At 39.2% G+C, this 23,913-nt stretch overlaps 2 protein-coding genes across 7 annotated transcripts in view; both read left to right on the top strand.

Annotated features, from left to right (window-relative positions):
• MYOM1 (myomesin 1) overlaps nucleotides 1-10,164 on the top strand; it is a 75,529-nt gene extending 65,365 nt beyond the window's left edge. For 2 of the 3 annotated variants that reach the window (XM_059490633.1, XM_059490644.1), the window contains exons 38-40: nucleotides 2,341-2,556; nucleotides 4,282-4,405; nucleotides 5,636-10,164. In XM_059490633.1, coding sequence (XP_059346616.1) covers nucleotides 2,341-2,556; nucleotides 4,282-4,405; nucleotides 5,636-5,874 — 579 coding nt within the window. In that variant the 3' untranslated portion in view covers nucleotides 5,875-10,164. Of the gene's footprint in view, nucleotides 1-2,340; nucleotides 3,310-4,281; nucleotides 4,406-5,635 lie in introns of those variants that run through there. The other variant, XM_059490639.1, reaches the window with a different exon arrangement.
• Nucleotides 10,165-13,351: 3,187 nt separating this feature from the next.
• The window catches only part of LPIN2 (lipin 2), a 43,826-nt gene continuing 33,264 nt past the window's right edge, over nucleotides 13,352-23,913 (top strand). The window contains exon 1 of one of the 4 annotated variants that reach the window (XM_059485847.1): nucleotides 13,352-13,471. Coding sequence is in view for 3 of the 4 variants with exons in the window: in XM_059485856.1 (XP_059341839.1) it covers nucleotides 22,266-22,352 (87 nt within the window). In the remaining variant the exon portion in view is untranslated. Of the gene's footprint in view, nucleotides 13,472-22,060; nucleotides 22,353-23,913 lie in introns of those variants that run through there. The other 3 variants (XM_059485856.1, XM_059485839.1, XM_059485863.1) reach the window with 3 other exon arrangements.

Here is a 23,913-nt window from a genome sequence, read left to right on the forward strand (position 1 = left end):
TCAAGTGGACATGCCTCAGTGCCCTGGGCCCAGGAGTATGAGAGACACTTTTTAAAACAAAATTATATCAGGTTGAACACAGTATTAAAATCAAGGGGTTCAGTGAGTAATAAATATCTACATGAGCAAAGACAATCTCTTGCCCAAAGAGCAGAAATCTGAAACAGATAGGTGCAGTCACAGTGAGCAATTGTTTCTCCTTGGGTATGGAATCACCTTCCAGAAAACCAAGATCTCACCATCTATATATAGTGAATTATAAGACACATCTCTGCACATTAGTAGCTGGAAAATAAACGGAGCTGGGAACATTAAGAGAATCACTCATATCAAACAGGAGCTAGTGATGTGAGGTTAAGGAAAATGTAGCTATTTTAAGGAATGATTTAGAAGAAGAAAAGAATCATCACTGCTACTTGAATCTCTTTGAATTGTGGAGTATGACAGCACTTCAAACACCCCAGCTTTGAATGATGCCACTAATGGAGCTCTGTGGACATGGACATCAGCTCATTAGCACTGTGGTGGAGTGGCAGCTGGAGCCACTCGGTGTTCAGCTCTTGCTTGCCTGAGAATCAGAAGACAATAATGAAATATTGAGCACCTGAAGGGGTCCATATGCATTGCCAGGCTGAGGGCATGTTTGTAACAGAGTGATAAGGAAAAGGGGGAAACATAAAACCTCATTTCCCACTTGTTTTTTAAAAAGATGGACTGATATGGCAACCAAAACCACATTCACACCAGTGGGCTACAAGAGAAGGGAGTCAACAGCCCCACGTGGTCATCAGCTGTAGGTGCTGCAGGAAATCAGATAGAGGCCATTTCCACCATGCCATAACCACCTCTCACTTGGAACCCGCCCTCCTTCAGTACCAAGAATTACATGTTGCTGATAGAAGAAAGACTTTCCCTTCCATTTTGCTCTCATTTTGGTTCTCAGGTTGGGCACATGGGGATTTTTTTGTTGTTGGTGGGGTTTTTTTGGTTTTTTTTTTTGGTTTTTTTTTTTTTGTTTTGTTTTGTTTTTGTTTTTTTGTGGGTTTTTTTTTGTTTTATTTTGTTTTTTTGTTTTTTTTTTTTTTTGTTCTCAGAAGTATCAATACCTCTCACTTTTATAGAGGTGTCAATTTTTCCATTCATTTCAACAGCCTTCTAGGCATTTCTCTTCTGTCCCATCTTCCACTATCACACTACTGGATAAGAAGCAATGAATTGGAGGGAAGGTTGGAAGAGATACTTGATTCCAGTCAAGTGAAATCTTGTCTACTCCTTAATTATCACTTGGTCCATTCCTAATGAAGCACTGAAGACTTTTCTTTGCAGTAAAAGTTCTTCAATTTCCAGTCCAGTTACATTCCCTTTTAAATGGCATATATATAAATAAATTCCTTCCTAAAAAAAGCTCCAGAGAAAGGCCTATTACCACTGAATTGTCATGTGAACTTTTTTCACATTTGAGTCTCTACATTATAGTCACTTTTGCAAATATTTTTGAGAAGACTGCCATAGCACTGTGACTGGAGAAGGAGATCATTTACATGTATCAATATCTCCCAAAAATGAATTAGCTGACAAGAAAAAAGGGAGGCCTGTACAGAGTGTGCCCAAGAGACTCAGCAGCCTGCTGAAGGTACAACAAGCTGCCAGTGACCTCCCCAACAAGATGATTCTCCAACAGTGAAGATACTTCCTTCCTACAGGCTGATGGGACTGAATTCAGTCCTTAGGAACAGTAATAACAACCAAGGGAAATACTTACATGAACACTAAAGAATGAGTAAAGCATGACTTGATTTCAGTTAAAAATAGTTTTACAGAAGTGCATAAAACACTTCAAGTCTGTTAGAAGAGCTGTCAGGGCACAGTTTAAAAGGATCCCAAATTAAACAAAATATTTCAGAGCCACTTTGTTCTTAGTTATCTATAAAGGCAGCCACACTTTCTTTACTTATGGGAGATATATATATATATATGTGGTGAGTTTAATGTGAACAAAATCATCTGACAGTTCATTAAAATCTCATTTCATGTCTAATACAAAAATGCAGATAATATCCAATTTTATATTAAAAAATACACATGGAGAAACCCCTACTAATGATTATGAGAGTTGAGAAGAAGGTCCATAAAATATTGAAAGGTTTTAATGGCATTCTTGAATTAACTGAGTTCCTTCTTTATGATAGAGTGACATAAATTATTGATTACTGATGATAGTGTGAATCCCTTTACTAAAAGCAGGATGCTAAATGGGAAGCTGGAATATTTGGAGAGTCAGGCATCAAAAAACACAGCAAATATTTACTGATTCATAATTCCTTTGTACTTTTTCTGTAGGCACTCAATCTTTCTTGCACTGTCTGGGGAGATCCCACCCCAGAGGTCTCATGGCTGAAGAATGAAAAGTCATTTGTATCAGATGCCAATTGCATCCTGAGGTTTGAATCTGGAAAAAATGTCAGCTTTTCCATTTCTACTGTGTCCACACAAGACTCTGGGAAATACAGCATTGTGGTGAAGAACAAGTACGGCACAGAGACCAGCGACGTCACTGTAAGTGTGTACATCCCTGAGGAGGAGAGAGAGTCTGAGCAAGAGAAAAAGCAGTAGGATAAAATGAAAGCATGAATTTAAGTCTAGAAGAGAGAAGTACAGAGGAGATTCTGGATGTTAGGCTGATGTAATCCATGTGTGTAAATGGCTTTCTGCTTTAGCAGGCAGCCTTGGATTTTTCCATTCACTTCACATTTGCTTCTAATACACTTACTTATGCCAGGGAAAACAGGGCCTTTCCTGAATGTTTTCTTAATACTAACTTCACAGAAACTAATTTTAAGCAAGGCCAAGTGCATGCTGTCTGTAAACACATGCTCACCATTTCATCCTCTTCCTGGAGCATCTGGAAGGAAAGGGTCAAGAATTGTTTCAGTGGAAGCAACTAATGAGGTAGATGGAAAGATCAAAAAGATCGGGGCGAACTTGAGCAGCAGAGTTAGGATTTGTTCCATCTTTGGTAAAGCAGCATAAATGGAACGTGTTAGATCACAGAGAAATGAGTGCTGGCTTTTGTCTGTGTTAAGGCCCCTTTGTATTGCTGTGTTAATTTAGTGAGGCCTTAATATGGGTGTCATTTACAGCCCTAAATATTGTTTAATCTGCCCAAACAGGGTAACAGTACTGTAACATAAATGAAAATAAGGCTTAGGAGGCCAGGATAATAATACGTGTGTGTGTATCTGTAAAAGTGTATGAACTCTGCTCTATGTTCACAAATAAACTGATTTCACTTCTTTCCTTCAATCACAAGCTTGTTTCACTGTGTCTTGTTTTATTAGTCACAGTTCATGTAGTTGTGCACAGTATGTCAGTGTCTTAATGCTTTCACCACTGTAATTACCTCCAGCTTCCCTTTAGATCCCTGTTAATCTTCACTTTGCTGTTTGCAACAAAACCACCATGGCATCTCTTCACACCTCTCTGTCCAGACCTTCACTGCTTCACACCTTAAGTCAACAAGGTATTTTTGCAAATAATATTTGCACAGGAGTAGTCCTGTGCTTTTCAATGCACCTGGGCATGAATTGTGATTTAAGGGTGATATGTAAGTATTTTGTTAGATAGAAAAATCAATATCTGTTACCAGAAAAAGTTCAGATTATCTAGTCACAGCAGCTGAGTAAAACAGCAAAACAGTAACAAGGATTAATTTTTTAAATTTCAAGATATAATCATGATAAGATCTATAATTTGAGATAGAGCAGCTTCCTGAGTTTGAAGGACTAATGCAAAATTACGTTACAATTTTGCTTAGTAGGACATGAAGCCAATTCAAGGATGATATGCAGGTCACTCCATCTTTGTCCCATGACATACAACGTACAAACAACAGTCACAGTGCTTCCATCCTCCAGAGTGCAAACAAGAATATGACCTACTCTTTGCAATAACTGATTACTCAGTTATTATTTTTTCATTACTCAGAATTATTTTTAATAACGATTGCATTTTGACAAGAGTTTATTTCTACTACTTTATTTTTAAAAATCTGTTCTCCTGCCCCCCATCTTTTGTCAGAACAGCCAGGGAATACAAATGAGACAGGTAACAGGCTGGATTCTACTTTACTTTGCTTTGGCAGATGTATGTGTCCCTGAAAGTTAGAGTAATAAGTTGCTTCAAAAGGGATGAGTTCCAGGGATTCAGTTATGGGGATTTCAGGCTGAATCTGTGATGCATCCATGTCTCGCTTGTGCACGTTTTGTTCTTGCTTTGCTTCAGGTGATTGTCATGCCTGTGTCAGGACAGACTGACACAGCCCAAGGACACAATCAAAATAATAAAACTGTATCTAAAAAGAAAAAAGCAATGTCAGCAAGCAAACAGAAGGAAGGGGGAAAGAAAGGTAAGAGTGCCTTCACTGTTGGAGTCTTCTGTTCTAATGAAAAAATCGTTAAATTGTTACAGAGTTAATTGTCTGAGCCAATCAATATTTCATAGGTCACAATCAATCAAGTTTACAGTACAGATGCTCTTAATCAACAACAGATGCAAAGTATGAATTACCAGGTTAGGCCTAAGTGAAAGAAATTAAAATCAATATTTTCAAACCACCTTTTCTACTTCCACTGCAAGTTGTCACCTTGACTAACCTGGCTGATGGAAAATTTAAAAGTCATCATAAATACTTCTAAATTTCTGGATGCAAAGGAAAGACTTTGTAAGCATGTATACATACACAGATGGTGTTATTTTCCAAAGTGAGACTCAATTCAGCAGCTAGATGTTTGATATTTCACCAAAAATAAGGCCTTGCTGATTCAGGGACCCTAAATGCCTAAGTCTTTTAGAAAACCCTGACTGTTTAGCCACTACTTGGGATTAATCAATTATTCTCTCCCCATTTTTTGTCCATATTGAATGGTAAAGTTGGAGTTATAAGTGATCATTTTTTGTCTCATTTATTGGAAGGGTAGAAAATTAAAAACTCTCTGGTGATTCAGCATTCTCATGTATTATTTGTATATTATTTTACTGTTCTTTTAGAATCTACCTGTAGAATTGCTATTTGGACAGGGATTTATTCTTCACAATTTCATCTCTCCTGTATGCAGCATTTTAGCTCCAAATCAGTCTTCAGTTCTGACAATATCAGAACATTTGTTTTACATATTTTTTGCCTAAGTATTTTTTCTTTGTATACAGGATGTATACATGTTATATAATTTCTGACAGAACATTTTAATACTTTTATTTCCCCCCACTTTTTTGCTCCTAAGGCAAGAACAAATATTTTACAGCATTTCCTTCCTCTCTTGCCTTACTGGTATGGTAGCCTTTTCTGAGCAGTCCTGTAAATTAGGTGACTTAAGCAGGAAACAATTATTTCTGTACCTGGAAATGTTTGCCAGTATCTACCTCTAAATAGTTTTAATTAGAGACATAAAGACTTGGGCTTGGTTTTGGTTCCATAGCAAGTAGTAATATTGTGTGTGATACTGAACCTCTTTATATGGGTAGGGAAAGAGGAAAAGAACATGATAAGGTCATAACCAATGTGAAAGAAATGTTGGTGAGCACAGTAAATATTGTTACTTAGGATCACTCAGAAATTTTATTACTTCTCCTAAATCAGATTTTATTAAGCCACACAGAGAAGAAATTACTGCTACAGAAGAGACACCTGATCCAAATGAAGTACCCTCTGTGGAAACAGGAAAGGATACAAAAAACAACCAGCAAGCAGCAAAGAAGACTGCTGGAAAGGCAGGAGTAGCAGAAAAGGTTCCTCAACCCACAGAAAGTTTGGATAGGCAGGGAAAAAAACCACCAGAAAAAGCACCAGAAAAAGCAGCCTTGGCTAAACCCCACTGAACTTCATTGAAGAATCTGATCCTATCACCAACAGGATAAGTTCAACTTGAGATTTCATGAGTGGTATCTTAACCATAATATTTAACCACAGAAGTTTGCTAATAGGGTTTTTTGTGTAACATTTGTAATATTTCCCAACTCTAAATTTAAATGCATGGTAGATGGGTACTTATGTTTCAGTACCACATAACTGCACTGCACTGCAGGAATTTCTAAGTATGTGAATAATGATACATGTACTCTCAATGTGAATTTAATTACTAAAAAGTGTCCCTTATAAGCAGAGTTCATTACAGCAAATCCTGTCTAGAACTGACACATTTACTGCAGTGTAAAGGAATATTGGTATCAGTTACACAGATGTGTTAATCAATATTTATAGGCCATCACAGCTTGAGGCAGATGCTGCTTACTTTTTCAAGGAAATTATATATACAGTCCTCTTCATGCCATGTGGGCTCTGCTTTTCCCCATGACCAGTCTGGACACAGTGGAAGAACTCCAGAAACAGGACCATCTCCTATGGATGCAGGGGGGCATAAGGAATTTTCTTTTGATCCAAGTTTCTTTCCTGCAAATCTTTTTCATCAGGTGGACCAGGACAACATCTGGCCATTTCTTATCACCAAGACTCACATGATTGCTGTCCAGTCCTCTCCATTAATACCTTAATGAGTTACTGTGGATAAATCATTAACCCATGAAGTATCAGCTGCCCCCCAAATGCTAATTTTCCTCCACAATTTTTGCCACAGCACTCAGATTTCTGATAAACCCACTGCTCTTCTTCCTCAGTGGTTCAGCCCAAGACTATCCCTTCATCCACTCCCTATCATCAAATCCACTGGTTTCTTATAAGAGAATGTAGCTTCGTGGTCATGTAAGTGAGGAATAAATGCAAGGCAAGAATCTCTGCATTAAATCATTGCTGTGCTCATCCACCTTCATTACTGTGTTCATTCACATGTTTATGTACTGAGGATATAGGAAAATATGACTCATTTGCAAATGCTTAGATACCATGAAAGAAGCAGAGTTCAAGCTGAAAAACAAACCAATAAAAATAAAGGTCAGAATTTATTTTGTTGCTATGCAAGCTAAGTTCAACTTTAAAGTGACCAGAAGTTATAAAACCTAAGAAATTAAAATGAAATATTTTAATTACTAGGAAGATATTCATAATGCTTTCAACTTTAAGAAGACTCAATCATATTGTATTATCTTTTTCCAGAGGGATTATTGATGAAAGGTCACTGAATTCCACTGGTATTTCTAGGTGCTGGATCTATTACTAATGTAGAATTACTGAAAACACAAAAAATACCAGTTTCTAATCCATCCTCACAGCACTGTTAGCATAAGAAAGCAAAGAGTCTCAATAGCATGTAAATGCACAGAAGTCAGGATACTGATATCCCACATGAGAAGAAATTAATTTCCTTCTAGTAGAATTCCAATAGGATTCTATTCAACTCTTTTTAAAACCAACAGAAATTTTCTGTCTGAATGAAATACTGGATAGAACACTTATATGTAGGCAAGTAGAGAAATAATGTTCCTGTAAATAATGGAAAGGGTGGTCCATAGTGAGTGACAGAAGGATGTAGGATGCAACAGAGAAAAAATTGTAGAAATCAAATTGATGACATCTACACAAAATGGTGTTGGGAGAAACTTAAAAGCAGACTGAACTACAACTAAAATCATCCAACTACACTTAATTAGTGTTTGACATTGAGCTTGACTCAATTCTCCATCACATCTTTTTCTAAATCTATGTATTTTAGCCCTGCAGTGAAGGACATAGGTCCTTCAGAGAAATGCAGTAAGGAGCATCTCCATGGCAGGACACCCCAATGCGTGTAACTTCTCATGTAATTATTACAGAAAATGATAAATATCTAGAGATGTGCAATTCTAGCACTCTGTCAGAGCTACAGAGTGGCCCTTCAAAAGCAGCACAAAGCTGCAGGTTGTTTCACACAATTCCACACACACATTTTGCACTGGCAATTATTTCAAGCTGCCTTCCCTCTGCAAAGATCCATCAGCTCTCCCAGCTCCTTGGTGTGGGGAGCCTGTCTGCCACGAACACCAGCGGCAGTGAGCAAGTTATAAATAGAACAGACTGTACCACGGAGAGCCTGATCCGATTCCTCAGAATGCCGCAGGGGTCTCTGCATTAGCTTTAATAGAAATCTAGCTAGATCTCAGAGGAATGTTCTAAAAATGTCCCAAATCTCAGATTACAAAGCCCATTTTTCTCACCATGAAGCCAATAGCAGATTTCTCTTCTGTGTCATTGTTGCAGAATTGGGTCTTAGCTTTTTGCTGCAAGAAAAATCACTGTTTTCCTGATATTTCAATTAAAACCTACTGGAAATAGCTTTAAAATTTTAAACTAAAATGCAATAGAGTTAGGGGATTTTTTGTTAAGTTTGGATGGCTCCTCATAGAGCTCGAAATGGAGTCACATCAGTATTATTCTACAGGAATATATTTGCTATCCAGAAGAATAATGTAGTTATGCACAGTAATGAGATAAACATACAAAAGATTACTCTCCCTTTTTTATTTTGATTATTTAAGCTGTAGTGGTTCACAAATATATAACAAATATTCAAAATTAATGTTAACAAAATTGTTGAGTATGCAAAAGCTTATTATGTTACTGTGGTTGAATAATTTCTTCCTTGCATTTTAAATGTATTATTTATATTCTGTTCTCCATTATAACTATGAAAAATTGTTTCAGTCTCTGTGCACTACATAACGATAGAATGCAAATTATTTCTGTAGCAACAGGATCTCCTATCAAACACACAGAATCATTTGACTACATTTAAACTCAGGCACTGGATGCCATGTTTATCTGAAGTGCACTTCTCTATATTTTCTTATTTCTCACGTACATGTTCCCTTTCAGCACACATTACTCTTTATATTCAAATTTATAACTCTTTTAGAAATTTATGTTCTTGTGTAATAATAACTGTAGTTAACAACAAGGGAAAGTGTTGCAATAAGCTGTATCATCCAGTCACCTTCTAAAACCACAAAGGATGATTTTTGAAGATGAAAAAGGATGAGAAAAATAGGCTTTGACTTCCACTGCAGTAAAGGCACTGTGATTCCAGCTGTCCTTGAATTCTTCTGGATTTGTTTAGCCAATTATTGAGGAAGATCTGTCTGTGCTCTGAGATGGACAGACATAATTTGGTAATACATTAAGCCATAATCTTTGGAGCAGCTGGATGAAAACTGAGATCATCCTTAAACTAGCATAGACTGCACTTCTGCTCTTTGCCCTTGAACAACTACTATAAGGTAAATACATAAATGACATCCCATTTAATCTGCACTTAGAGGGGACAGACACCTGCAACAAGTCTTTCCCCACATTTTTTGTTTGTTTGTGTGTTTTGGTCTTGCTAAAGGGATGTTAAGTTTTGAGAATTGAAGGAAAATGTTGTCCAGGGAAAAGAGCCACAAAAGCTGTAAAGAGAAAAACGTTAGAAAAAAACTCAGTTTCACAAGGGCTTCTAAAGATAAAGCCTTATTTTGAGAGAGACAGTAAGGGGTGATGGAGAAGAAGGAAGGCCCCATATTTGAGGGCAATCTTCTGCTGACTTTTGCTCTTGTCCCACTTCCCATTTCATTATGGGAGAGCTCTTTCCTGCAATCTCCTTCTGCAAGTTTTCAAATGAAACACCTTTCCTTCCTTCTTTATCAGTCTTGCATCTTCTATCATCCAATTTTACACAGCTATTTCCATTTACCATTTCATCACTTATCCTAACAGGACCAGAATAAAACCTCCTGCTTAATTAGGTTGTGATTTTGGCAAGGATAAGGAACTTCTTAACAGAAGGCCTGAAATCCTATCATTATCTATTATCAGAAAATGGTTTGTAAAACACTTGCAAATGGTTGACAAAGAATGGAGAAATATTGCTTATATGAGACTTGATTTGAGTGTGCCAGCTTAATTGGTTAATATGTTAATTCTTACCAATTAATATGTTAACTCTACACACAAGTCTGTCAACTTTTGGGACTATTGTTGTGCTTGAAAATTTTGGTGCATCAGGATACAGTTCCTTACAGCCCTGAATCCTTGCTATTAACTTACCCCCTTGTTCTGTTTAATTGGGTTTTTTGGGTGTTTTGGGGTTTTTTTTGGTTTTTTTTTGGGAGGGGGGGTTTGGGTGGTTTTTATGGTGTTTTATTGTGTTTGTTTTTTTTTGTCTCTTAAATGGAAATAAAAAAATAAAACTAAACTTAACTAAATCATAACATCCTGTCATAATGTCATTCTGATCTGAGAGATGTTATGGAAAATGCTTCTGAGGGACATGTATTGGTTGTGACTAAGAGGCAGAGATAAGGATTCTCATAGGTTTACAGGGTAAGATATCCTGTCTGCTGTAGTATGAGCAGGGCTGATGGTGGGTATGGAATAAATGACTGCGCCAGAGAGTGGTTTCTTTCTGAGTGTTGTATGCATACAAACAGGCAAAATGACAAAACTATAACTCATCACTAATTCCAGCTCTTTTTCTGCCTTATGTGCAGGCTACCCCTCTCACACACTGCTGCTGCCAGACAGGATGCTCAGCTGAGGAGCCAGAGAGCCACTGATTTACATATGGCACTGGGTAACACACTTTCAAATTGCTTCCCCTTCACCAAAATAACCACACCAGTAAGCAGCTGCCCTCATCACGCCCTCTCCTCTCCCTGATGGGGGAAACAATAGTGACATTTGTGGTGAAAGGGCAAAATGAACACAAATGAGGTAGCAGGTTACCTGAGCCCTGGAGGCCCTGGATTAACCAGCAGTGAGATGTGGTTATCAAGGACCACAAATGGTGCCTCGATGTAGAGAGCTCCTGGCTACAGCACTCCACACACTCACAACAGAAACCAATCCCACTTATAGATAGATACAGCTGTGGAAAATGAAAGCCATTCTACAGCTTGATTGCAATCTTCTATGTGCAAGTGCAAAAGAGCAAAGAATACAAAAGGAGAATACTGAGGGATGCCTGCTTCAATAGTCCTGATTGTGCAGAGGTGATAATTTTGGAATGGTAAATGTTTCCTAAAGGAAAGAAAGACACTGTGTTTTCAAATAAATGCTCTTTACTCAGAAGAACTTATTCCAGGTTTGAAACAGATAAGTGTGATCTACTCATTTGTTACCCCTTTTCAAGTAAAGATTTTTATGGCATATTTTCATGATAGAATTTAGCTTAATGTCAATATTTGAGGACATATGACAGATTTAGCCCCTACCTCTTATCTCCCTGAGAATAGGGCTGCCTGGTGTTGAAAAGGAGAATCCCATCCACTAAAAAAATAACTTCTTGTTATGACTAGCAAAGATAAGATCACAGAAACACAAATGTAAATACTCTGTTAGAGCAATTGCTGAAGAGGTTACCCTCCCAAACTGTGAGACTAAGATGCCAAATAAGGAACTCAGCAAAGCAGGGAAATGATCTGCAGACTGTGTGCTTGTGACAGATGTTATGCTAATGCGGCTAGGTAATTATTATTGCAATGTTATACTCAGACAGGAGGCCTCTCAGAAAACTGCTGCAGCTGAAAAATGGTAGCGCTGAAGGGTGGCAAATTGCTCCATTACTCTTTGTTGCTTCCATGTATCCTGAGTCCTGGAAGTGTTCCAAGATTGACTCAGAATTCCTGACAGGACAATAACATCATCAAAATGGGCAGGTGTGAAATCTGACCTCCCTTTTTACATATCCATAATACAGTCACCCTATCCATGTAATTCTGTGTTTGTGCCTTCTTCCATGAACCAGTTTCCTTGAAAACCCAGCCTGCACGTTATGCAAGGATAGATTTGTATTAGTTCTGTGCTCAAATGGATTTAAATATATTATCTACAAATAAGCAAACTCACTGGCTATAATCTTTTAGGCAGCTTGTCCCAGGAGGCACAGATGAATAAACAGATCTTATCTCTTTGTAGCACTGGTAAAAAAAGATTGTCAAGCATCTTTTAAGAGATATGTGGACCATCAAAATAAATTTTGTCTATCTATCACTTTGCATGCTAGCAGGCCTTTTTGTGACTTGGCCTGAATGCTCTGCCGACCAGCCTGATTTCTCATTATGTGACAACTACATGAAACCTATGTGAAAACCTAAAATGGCTCTAACACCAAGTGGGGCAAAACCACACTTTTAACAAAATTTTTGTCAGCAGACTGGTGGATGAAGTAGTCGTTGGTAGACAAATGGAAGTACAATAAAATAAAGATGGAACATGGATAGTGATAAAACACTTAATTCACATTTGTGAAACCAAAATTGTATTTCCTATTATGCTGCTTCTCCTTTTCTTAACACTTTTTTATGGTGCAAGTTGTTTGAAGTGAGAATTTTACCAGAGTTTAGTACATATTATGTCAGAGCATCATTTGGGGCCTCTGGGCAATAGCGTGACTCAGGTAAATAACACAGCACCAAACCAACTTCAGCAAGCAGTGGTGTGAATCATAAAGCAATGGGCAAATGAAGCTGCTATCCTGAAATGCATACACAGCCTGCTGGACATGTTCTGATTTTGCAATTCTACACTTTCATTATGATAAATATAGATAGATAGATAGATAGATAGATATAGGTATATAAAACAGAATCACTGAATTAATTATGTCAGAAAAGACCTCTAAGATCGACTACAACCTACCAAACATCACTGTGCCAACGAAACCATGGATGGAACTGAGTGCCACCGTCCAGTCTTTCCTTAAACACCCCCAGGGTTGGTGACTCTACCACCTCCCTGGGTTAAACATTCCAAAGTCTAACCACTCTTCCTGTGAAAAAATCCCTCTAATGTCCATCTGGAACCTCCTCGGGCACAGCTTGAGACGATGAGATACAGACAGATAATACAGATATAAATATATAGATATAGAAATATAGATATAGATATAGAGATATATTACGGCAGAATGCATATATGACTTATATATGTCTGTATGTATAAGGATATGTATATGTACACGAAAAAAAAATTTTCCCTCCTCCTGTGGGTGGGCCGGTAACTTTCAGAAGAAGGATGCAGTGAGGGACGAATGAAGCGGTTAACACCGTGAGGGCAGCGCGCCTTTTCCGCCGCGCAGTCACGGGGTGCTAATCCTGATCGCCGGCTCCGACGGCGGCTATAAGCAGCTGCTCCCGAGCGGGCTCGGCTGCAGATCCCCGCTCCCGAGGGCGCGGGCGGGATCCCGCCCGGCGGCTCCGGGACGCGCTACGTGCTGCCGGGGCCGCGCCTGCCGGGGCCGCGCGCACGCGCGCCTCCTTCCCCCTCCTACCCGGCGCCGCTCCAAGGTCACGTGGCGCCCCGGGCCAGGCGCGTCCCCGCCGCCTCCAGCGGGAGCGCGCGCGGGCGTGCACGCGCTGCAGCAACGGCCGCCGCTTGGCGCAGTTCGCACCCGCCCGGGCGCGGCTCCCCCGGCTGCCCGCTGCCGTCCGTCCCTCCCCCGCTCCATCCCTCCATCCAGGCACCGTCCGTCCCTCCTCGGCCGGCGCCGGCTCCCGCCGGGCCTCGCTCGAGGTAAGCGGGAAGGGGCCGCTGTCGCTGTCGGCGGCTCGGCTCGGCTCGGCTGGGCGCGAGGTGTCCCTGCCGGCGTGCGGGGCGAGCCCGGGCGGCCACCGGGCAGGGAGGGAAGCAGGGAGAGCGGGAGGAGGGGAGGGCGGCGCAGGCCCTGCCCCGGCTGCCGGCCGGGCTCGCTCCCCGCAGCGGACCACGAGAACCTCCCCGGAACCGTCGCTGCGGAGCGGTGCCGCCCGCCCGGCGCTGCCAGCGCTCTGCAGTTCCCCGCAGCCCAGGCCGGCGGGACGAAGGGGAATCAGCCCCGCCGTGCCCCGGCTGCCCGTGTGCGGCTGGGCAGAGCGGGGCTGGGCTGGCGGCCGGCGCTGCCCCAGCGCAGCCCGGGGGTGGCGGGATTGCCGGTGTTCCCGGCGCTCGGCGGTGCCGCTCTGGCACACCGGGATACGTGCCGTGCCGTGCCGTGCCTCGCCTGGCCTGGCTGCCCAGCGCCCTCCCCTCAAACCCGGCACTGAACTCTCGCTCCGGCCGGGCGCTCCGCCGCTGCCTCCCGTGTCTGTCCCTCTGGTGTGGGGAGCCTGAAGTGGAGCCACGCTGCCCGCAGTTTTTTGTGTGCTTCGCTTTGGGGTCTTGCTGAGTGTGCGTGTGGTTTAATTGGTGTGAGCTGCGTTTTTCTTCTCCTGGAGTGGTTACTGAGTACATGTAGCAGGCATCAATGATTTTTGATAGAGCAGGGCAGTATGCTGTGTAAACCTGTGCATTTCCATCCAGAAAAATGATGTCATAACTATACCTGTGTTGTGGCTGCACTTTGTACACGCCCGTCATCTGGTTAGCTTTTTTTCCCCACCCCAAACAAAATTCCTGTAACTGTTGTTACAAGAAAGTATTTGTTAGCCGTATTGATATGTGGAATTATGCAGGCTACTGTCAGAGAAGACCTTATAGAATTTAGTCCTTAGAGTTATAGAATATCCCAGGTTGTAAGGAACACACAAGCATCACTGAAGGACAACTCCTTGGGGTCTATTCTGATTTTCTTTGATTGGTTGGGGTTTTTTATACTTCACAAGCATTTTCGAGACAATCTTGCATACTAAGCATTTAATGTTTGCAAATTAGAAAAAAAAATTGTAGTGTTACATGCTTTTTAAGAATGTACAGATATTCATTAGTTGTAAGTCACGAAATCCCTTCTTTTTTTTTTTCTTTCTTTCTTTTTTTTTTTTTTAAAGTGTGGCAATGTCTACCACTTTGTGGATACATTAGCAACATTTTTTGTATACATACTAGGCAGCTAGTTCCAGCCAGGGCCCAAAGTTCTTCCTTCTCTCCTGGTCCCTGCTAGAGTTCTTTTGAATTCCTGAACATACAGGAATGTAAAGAGTTTTGCCATCCCTTTAAAAAAATCAAGGAAGACCTCTACTTGAATGGTGTATAGTGAGGTGCTCTGTAAAAGTATATGACTCTTATAAAATACACTATTAAACAGATATGCTGAAGTTCAAATGTTTCTGAATAATCTCAGGATGCCAGGAACTTTGACTGAAATGCTGTATTATCTGGTATTATTCTTAGTTGCAGTAGGAATAACTAGGATAGTGCTGAATGGCTCTCATCAGCAATTACAGTATTAATTTTTAAGCTTGTATGCTTAACTTTTCAGTTAAGCATATCAGAAAGTTTGAGTTTTTTAGTGGCCTGTAACAGAGATGGTGTTTGAATTTGTTCTTGGTACTTAATACTTCATCTTTTTCATGGTTCTTAATATTTTGGGTTGTTGCAAAAGTAAGTGTAGTTCTTTGTTATTGTTTACTTGGAAGACCTCCATGTAAAATACTTCAGGTTTGCAGTGCAGTGAATTTTATGTCCTTTCTCTCTGTCTCTAGCGTTTCCTTCCAGTGGTGTCAAGCCTTGATCAGTTAAAGGGAAACCCAAACTGCGCGTAGGGCACTTGACACCTCCGTATGTACCTTGAGGCCCCGAGCAGCCCTGCAGCCCTGCTTTGCCTTGCATGCTCTGTGCCTTGGTCTCTGCCTCAGAGAATTTGCAACCTAGATCAGATAGAGGTGGAAGGATTTTGTTTAAAGCCACTTTGGGAACCTTTGTCGAAGCCAGAGGTTAATTTAGTTGCAGTTGTTGCTTTTCTTCCTGGAGGATGGCTGCATGGTTAATAGTCTAGATCACAATTTTGCTCTTGATCACAATGTTTTGTTTTTCAGTCTTGCATCTTTTAAGTATGAGATCACAGCATAAAGGAAAACATTTTCTCAAGGTCTCTGTGTGAACACAGGATCGGTGCTCAAGTTAGAATTTCTAACAAATTGGATATTTTTTTAAATAGCTTTGGATTATATATGAAATAACTTTTAATCATTGGTTATATCATGATTTAGCAATACGTTATGTAACTGTCTGAAAAGGGGTGAAGGGACCATTTCTGGTGTGAGATTCAGTGCTGTATGTTACAGATACCCACAGTGAAGAAGCTTTCAGGCATATACACAACAGTGTGTGGTATGTTTCTGATCAAATACAAGTCTGAAGTGTATAGATTAGATGTCTTCATCCCATACTGGGCACATTCTGAGAACATAGCACAGCAGCAAACTGTATCCCAGTGACTTTTGTATCTGGAGAATATTCTTCATGATATTGTTGAAGTTACAGTTTAAGGTTCGTCAGTAATACAAAGATGTCATCTCTGGACATATCTCACTGTCACATAGGTAAGCAGAGGGGTTTTTTACCAAAGTTGTAGAATAGAATTATCCACTTTAAGCATAGTAAAAAATGTTGCTGCTTTTGCAAAGAATGTGGCACTTAAAAATGCATTTAATCTGCCTAGCTGCTCTCTCATCTTGGTTTTTACATTAATGCTTGCATTTCAGTTTGGGCAGGCAGACTGATTTAATATGAAACTGTCATGCTCGGTCAAGTCAGATTGTCTTTCTGCTTGAGGACAAAGCTTAAGCACAATTTTGAGATTTTTTTTCCTTGTATTTCTATTTCAAGGGAATTATCAGAGAAAGGATGCTGGTTTCCCCTTCCTAACTAAATATTTTAATCAATTTCTTTCACCTTTGCACTAATGTAATTTGACATTAGTTGTCAGAAGTTGTCCTGAGTCACTCATTTTCCCAGGACCAAGGGGTACTTCCTCATTGCTTCTGTATGCACTGAGTGAGCAGATGAGATTTTTAGCCGATGAATTGGCCCATTTCTTTATCCGGAGTGCTGAAGTTCAATACCACAAGTGTAAATATGCAAAATAATAATAGAAAAGTCTGCAGTGTACTAGGTGACATAGTTCTGTTGGTGTATGTGGCTGAAGCCAGCTAAGCTGGTCTTAGGCTGTGGCTCTAGGTTTACCTGTCTTTTTTTAGACTGCATGGCTGTCTCCTCAGGAAATACACTTCTTCTGAATTGATGGTTATGAAAAGCCTTTTAAAGGAAACGTGTAAAGGATTCTTTTCAAAATTCTTTGAAATAAGTGCTTTGGATAATGAGTTGGAGCTGTGATTCCATTAGAAATGGAAGTAATTGACTCCCCCAGCTAACTAGAATTTAGTTTGTGCTGTGAACTGAAATAGAGTGATTTAAAGAAGAAAAGTACTTAGTGGTGACTTAAAGCCATTCATTCCCTGAAGGAAAAAGTATGCCTGTTAACACAAACAAGAAATCTGTGAGGCCCCTACACAGGTGTGTTGTGTCCTACATAGACAATGCAGACTCTGCTGTGTGCTAGGGGCGAGCAGATCCCTCAGCCAGATGTGACCTCTGTGTCATTACAGCTCAATAATGCACTGGATTGGCTTTGCTGAAAGAGCCTATGCCACTTTGCTCAGCTGTATCTAATTTTCCTCTTCCCAACATCTCATGTAAATTCCCACATCTGTGTGGGAATTCTGTAAGACTAGCACTCTTACCCAACTTGTTAGTGATATAGCCAAGTCTTATGCAAATTAAATTTAGGGATATTGCTTTATTTTGGTATATCTTCATGAGTTCAACAATATGGAGAATCTTATCAAGTGTCTTATCAAGTGGGGAAAAAAGGTATCTTGTTTATAGATGCAATATTTAGGGCTCTTTAAGTATTCCATATATGTATTTCTTAGAATAAGTATTATTTCTGTTCTTGTCAGCATGAAGGTTTGTACTAGCCTTTGTGTATCCATTCTAAATGTAACCAAATTATTTACCATGAATAGATAGATTAGATATAGTTAGAGTTCATGTGTGCACACATGACTGCGTTTTTTTGCTTTGACTTCTAAACCCTGGGAGGCTGCAAGAAAATTTAAATGCACCTGGGGCAGATAAGCAGCTGGAAAGAATGTTGTTAAAAAGAGGAAACAAAGATAAGGGATTGCTGGATTGCTTATTGAGGAAATGCTTAGTCCTTTGTAGAAATATCCAGGAAAAGCTTCATCTGCTTTCTCTCATCTCATTCAAAAATGAGATTGATAGAGTTTCTGTTTAGAAGCATTGGTTTCTGTGTTACATGTCTGGAAATAAGTTCAGCCAAGGATGATGTGGCCTTGCAAGTGTCTGTGTTGCTGGAAGTATGTCGAGTGTGGCAGGGGGTGGTGTGGGATCTGCCCGTGCAGATTGCAAAGGGCTGCACTCTTGGATTAGCCAGTTACTTTTTCCAGTGCCTTGAAAGAAGTTGAGGTCTCCGTGTGCATAAGAACACTTTGTGTATGTGTAACCTAAGTTTTTATTGAACTGATCATTTTGCCAGTAAAATTTAATTTATGAACTCTTATTTTTTGTCCTCACTGATGTTCCTCTGTAAACAGAAAAAAGGATAACTTTTTTTAAAAAAGAAAGTGCTCAAATTAATGCAAGGACAGATACTGTAACTCTGAAATCAGATGATTCATTGCAGATCGTACAGATAAAACTGTTGACACAATTACAAAAGCACTAGCTCCAAATAAACTGTGGATTTCCTTTCTTGCTATTTTTTTTTCCCCAGTGATGAAAAGTAATTAAGTTGCACTGCAAAATGTTTTGATTTAAATGGCTCTTGATTCCACCTGACAGGAGATCTTGAAGGCATTGAATTTACCATATTGCATCATAGGTGCAAAACTAATTTGATTTTATTTTTTAACCACCAGTTTAGTGAACAGTATATTACTTTTGTATCAATAGTGTTTCTCTAACATCTATTAACTGCTTGAATTCTCATATCTGCTGTTGTTATTTGTGATAGTAAGTTTGTTTGTTTGCTTGTTTGTTTGTTTTTATTTTTGGAGAGCTGGGAATTGCAGGTAAAAGCAGGTAGTACTGCCTAGTAATATTTTTCAACATTGTTGAACAGAATTTCTTTTTTAGTTTCATGTAACTTGCTAAAAATAAATATGTAATTCCATGTTATATTTTAAGTACCTTTAGCTTTTGTATAGAAAATCTTAGCAAGTGTATTATTTTTTTAATAAGAAGTGACACTTGATGTTATTTTTCCACTCTGCTATAGGAAAAACTCCAGCTGCTTTCTTTTAGAAACATTCATGTGTCCCTTGAGGCATCTCAAGCAGATAATCTTCATTTGGTATGTTTTCTGTTAGTCATGTCAAAGTTTATTTTATTTTAGCAAAGTTAATAACCTTTGAATTAGGTTCATATGGAGAATGGATAGACTTTTGCATCTAAAAGTGTCAGAGATGTGCTGAATGTGTTTCAGCACAATGTGGGATGAGCAGATCTTTATTTCCAGCCTCAGTAAGCAGATGCTTCAGACCAGGGCTGGCACCAAGTCCTTGGGCACAGAAAGGTGTTTTCAGCCCCAGTCTGATTTTTGTAATCTGTGTAGGAGAAATGGCAACTCCTCCACTGTTTTTCTGCGCCTAATAAGCAAAGTGTAAAAGTGTGTGAAAATAGACAAGTGTTGGAATTCTGGAACTGGAGTCAAGCCTTGTGGAGAAAGAACCTTTTCCAGTGTCAGGATGGGGTGTGAGACTAAAAATTATCACACCCCATCCTTACTTTGAGAACTGTGGTGTTTTGCTCTTGGTTAATAGCAGGTAAAATTATGTGTGACAAGGTGGGGTGAAGGAGACCATTGAAACATGAACAAAGGTCCCATACTTGCTGTATCTATTAGAGTATGTTAATTAGTGAAGGATTTGCTCCATTCATTTGCCTTGGCATACTTATTCTGATCTCTGAGTGAATTGGGATAGAGTGCTGATACAGGCTGTGTCTGTAGGATTTGTGCTTCCTTCCATCCAGAACTCAGAATGGTATGCACTGCTGAGAGTTGGGGGAATGTCCTGTAGCTGTTTGCTGGTGGTGTTTGTTCTACAGTTCCTATACAGTACAGGCCAATAATTGCTTAAATGTCATTTTCACAGGCAGTCAGACTTTACGTATTCCAGATGGTCATTAAAAAGAAATCTGATTTGCAACTGCAAACACAGCTTACTGAGGCAATGTGCAAAGAGGTAAAATAAAGAGGGAAAATCTGAAAAATCAAGTTCTAAATGTGCTAAACTCCTCTGCATGTTTAATTCCTAATTGGTACTGAATTTTTCATTGCATAGGTGAAAAAAATACTGCATCTCTGAGATGCTATAAGACTACATGAAATGCAATTGAATATAATATGACAATTGCTGCAGAAAACTATGTTTTAAAAATATTTCCCATCAGGGATTTTGCCTAATGAGCAGCAAGATAAAATGTGTAGACTCACAAAGCGCAGGTCAAAGACAGAACATAGGATGGTGAATGATCTTGGTCAGCATTATTAACTTGTGTGAATCGAGTGAGAAAACTTTGAGACTACCCCACAGGAAAACCTACCTACACCAGGGAGCTTCATTAAGGCTGCATGGAAAACATTGCTTCTAACACTTCCAAATTTGAGGTATTTGCTTTTCAAAATAAAAGCTAATTTTCCTGTTTTGTTTGTAAGTACATAAACTAGTGCTGAAACTTACTCAGCAGGAATTATGTTTTACATACCTTACTAATATTGAGAAATAAAAGACAAGAGGGCTAACAAAGTGTTCAAAGCTTATTATCTACTTAAATCTTACCTTACTGCAGTGACACAATTTTATCTGTATTCCAGAAAAGCTCTTGTCTAAAACACTCTTATAAATTTTGAAGAAAATAATGTCCATCTGAAATACTGAACAATATTGAAATAGTAGAGATATCACAGAAAAAAATCCCAATATGAGGTCAGTAGTGTTGGAAAAGAAGCACTGGCTTATGAATTTTGCTTCCATTTTGCTCATAACTGTATGTTTTAGTCTATATTTTAATGGAACCTGCAGGATAAAGGAATGATGAAAAGGAAAGAGAAATTGAGTGTGTCTAGTAATTCTCAATATTCTAAGAAAATACTTGTCATGTTTGCTAAAAACCCATTAGTTTTTCCTGTAAAAGCCAGATGAAATATGAACTTATTCAATGTATAGAAAAGGGCTCAGAGATGGTAGCAGTTTATTACAACCCTACTGCAGACATACGAATCCCAACACTCAATTTAGGATTTGTTGTTGACACTGATGCAGTTTTGGACTTGAGTGTAGTTCATTAATCATTTTGGAAACCTACAAGTTATTTGGCTGCATCCTATAATGTGGTTTACTCTCCTTGCATCAAAGTCTTTTACATGAATTTACAAAACTGAGAGGAGGAATAGTAGTAGGATAAATATCAAGAATAGTAGTCCTGGATAATTTTTTTAAGCTTGTAATTCAGCAAGCAATCCTCCAGAGTCTTCTGAGCAGACACACGCAGTAATGCAGTGAGGGTGGGAAGGAGGTGCATGGGTTTAGGGTGGTGAGAACTTGTTGATGTTGAAGGAATATTGATGGTCCTCAGAGAATGTCTCTCACATTCTGGGACAGAATTAGTTCTTTACTACTTCTCTTCCTCAAGTTATTTCACCTGTCCATTATTTTATTTAGATAAATTTCAGAATTCCTCAGATGAAAGATCAATTCTTGTTCTGAGTCATGGAGCTAGTTATTTAAAAAGCTTGTATGTTTTGTCCACACACTCACATTGTGCTGCTTTACAATTCTGTTTGAAGAAAGCAGGAAAATTTCCACAGGAAAACAAATGCTCATGTTGGTGTGCATTGGTTTTATATGGTTTATTATAATCTTGACATCACGTCAGTTGTCTCTTTGCTATTATTATGTAATCTCAATTTCAAGAAGGAGGGAGAAAAGTTCGTGAATAGCAGACCCTGAATGTTGTGAAATTGGCTGTACCAAACGTGCCTGGCTGCCCCGGTGACGCCATGGGCAGAGGGAGCAGCACATGGAGTGTCAGCAGGCAGTCTCGACTTAGCTGAACCGGGACTTGGAGTGCTGCTGCCAGCGCTGCAGTTGCAACAGTGGGTGAAAAGTCTCCTGGTGAGCTAATGTAGACTTTGCTTAAGAATCATTAACCAAATCCCTGTTTTCATGGGAGCTTCAGCTGTAGTCACGTGACGTGATGCGAACCAAGATCATCACCTATCAGTGCAAACATATGGCAAAGTCAGCCCGTGTTGTCACTTATCTCGGAGGGTGCAAGGGGGCTGGGACATTTCAAGCAAAGCCTATTGGTAAGGGAGTTTCTGGGTGAGCTTTCTTAAAGCTCACTTCCTTTTTACTCGTAATTCTGCGTGGGAATGTATACCAAGCAGTTTCCTCTAAGAGACCAGAAGGTTTACCTAGTTCTTCTGCTTCTATGAGAAGAGAAGAAATGCTGCTACAACATTTTCTTATGGATGTAATTTTTTCATTTATCTGTATTGTGGAAAGTTAGTGTTCTGTTTTCTGAGATGCATAACTCAGAAAAGGATGTTCTTGAAGATGACTCAAATAGAAGTGATGTTGCTGCCCATGAAAAGGTTCCTTCTGGAATCTTGGTGAGTTCGACAGATTTATTGCTAAATATGGGTATATAATTTCCTATAACACAGTTAAAATATATAAAAATTGACTGCCTATATTTAATAGTATGTGGAAGACTTTAATTAGGCATTCAACAGACTTACTTTGTTTCCTGATTTTGTTCCATAACTGGTCTGTGCAGTACTAGGAGCAATCCTAAACCCCCAATTAAAATCTTTACTTGGGAACAAAGATGTTTTTGTTGAGTAGAGCTGATGCTACAGTGGTCTTGTTTGACAGGGTCATTTCCCCCCCAGTTTTTTCAGAGTACAAAATAGAAACTAGTAAAACACTTGCTGAAGATTTTCTTGCTTAAGGAAAGCTTCTGCCTCATAAATTTATATGTATGCAAATATAGGCAAAGTGAGATAAATTGAGGTAAACCACTGCTCTACATGTTTTTATTTTATTCTGCCTAATCTCTTGAAAGAAATACAACTTATTTGCTGTTTAAATCACGTGGCAATAGACATATTTGAATCCTCTAAATGTATCTCAAAGTAAATGGAGTGTATGAATATCTATGCTACTGGAAGCTAAGAGCTGCTTCTAAGTAACTTTTTTTTGAGTGATAGTTAAAATTCATGCCCTTTAAAGTTGTAGCTCTCTAGAGCAATCTGAAACTTAGCCTTTGAGTAACTTGCACTCTTTTTTTCTCCTGTTGAGCTAGGCACTTGTAGTAGGCACATTCATATGGGTGCACTTAAAGCCATCACTTAAAGGTGATGGCTTTAAGAACTCAAAACATGCAGTTTACCATTAGTAAAATGGTTCTCCATATGCATAGAAAACACCTATTGTGCACAGACTTTTGATTATATCTTGCACCTCTATATGGATATTACTGAATAACACAAAAAAAAATTAAACATGTTGGTCTAGTGGCAGCTAAAATAACATCTTTGTTAATGGTACAGAGATATAATTCCTATCCACAAAACCTCCTGCTCAGGTTATGCTAATGTAAGCATTTCATGGCAATGAGTTTTGAAACTTTGTCTTGTTTGTCATGTAAAGCATATCAGATACTCTGAGGTGGAGTACTGTTTAATTATTATTTTTGAGAGCCACTGCTATAACATGAGGAAGTCAAACAGCATATTCAGTGTTAATTTTAGTTGCACTGATTTGAGTATTTTATAAGTGGAGGCATTTTAGTTATTGAACTGCTGAATTAGATATTTTTTATTTGTATTTACTTTTATGCTCTCTCAGCAAAAGAAAGTTAAAAATCCAAAGCAGTTTCAGTTTCTGCTTTTGCCAGTGCAATGGCTTATTGCCAGAAAAAAAATTATTTTCATGATATGGCATAGAGATTCTTTCCCCCATTCCAATTACAGTTGCACTTACCTTAGTGGTATTAATATATTCAGCTGTAAGAATTTTTGTAAACTAGGTAGCATTGCATAAATATTCAAAAATCAGTCTCTCTCAAGCCTCAAAAGTCACAAAGAATATTTCTACTTTGATATACCTCAGGTATTCATAGCCTTTTAATTTGCTGTCTGAGAAGAGTAAGTAGTAGTGAGCTGCATT

This window comes from Ammospiza nelsoni, chromosome 1 (assembly GCF_027579445.1).
Source record: "Ammospiza nelsoni isolate bAmmNel1 chromosome 1, bAmmNel1.pri, whole genome shotgun sequence".
Lineage (NCBI taxonomy): Eukaryota > Metazoa > Chordata > Aves > Passeriformes > Passerellidae > Ammospiza > Ammospiza nelsoni.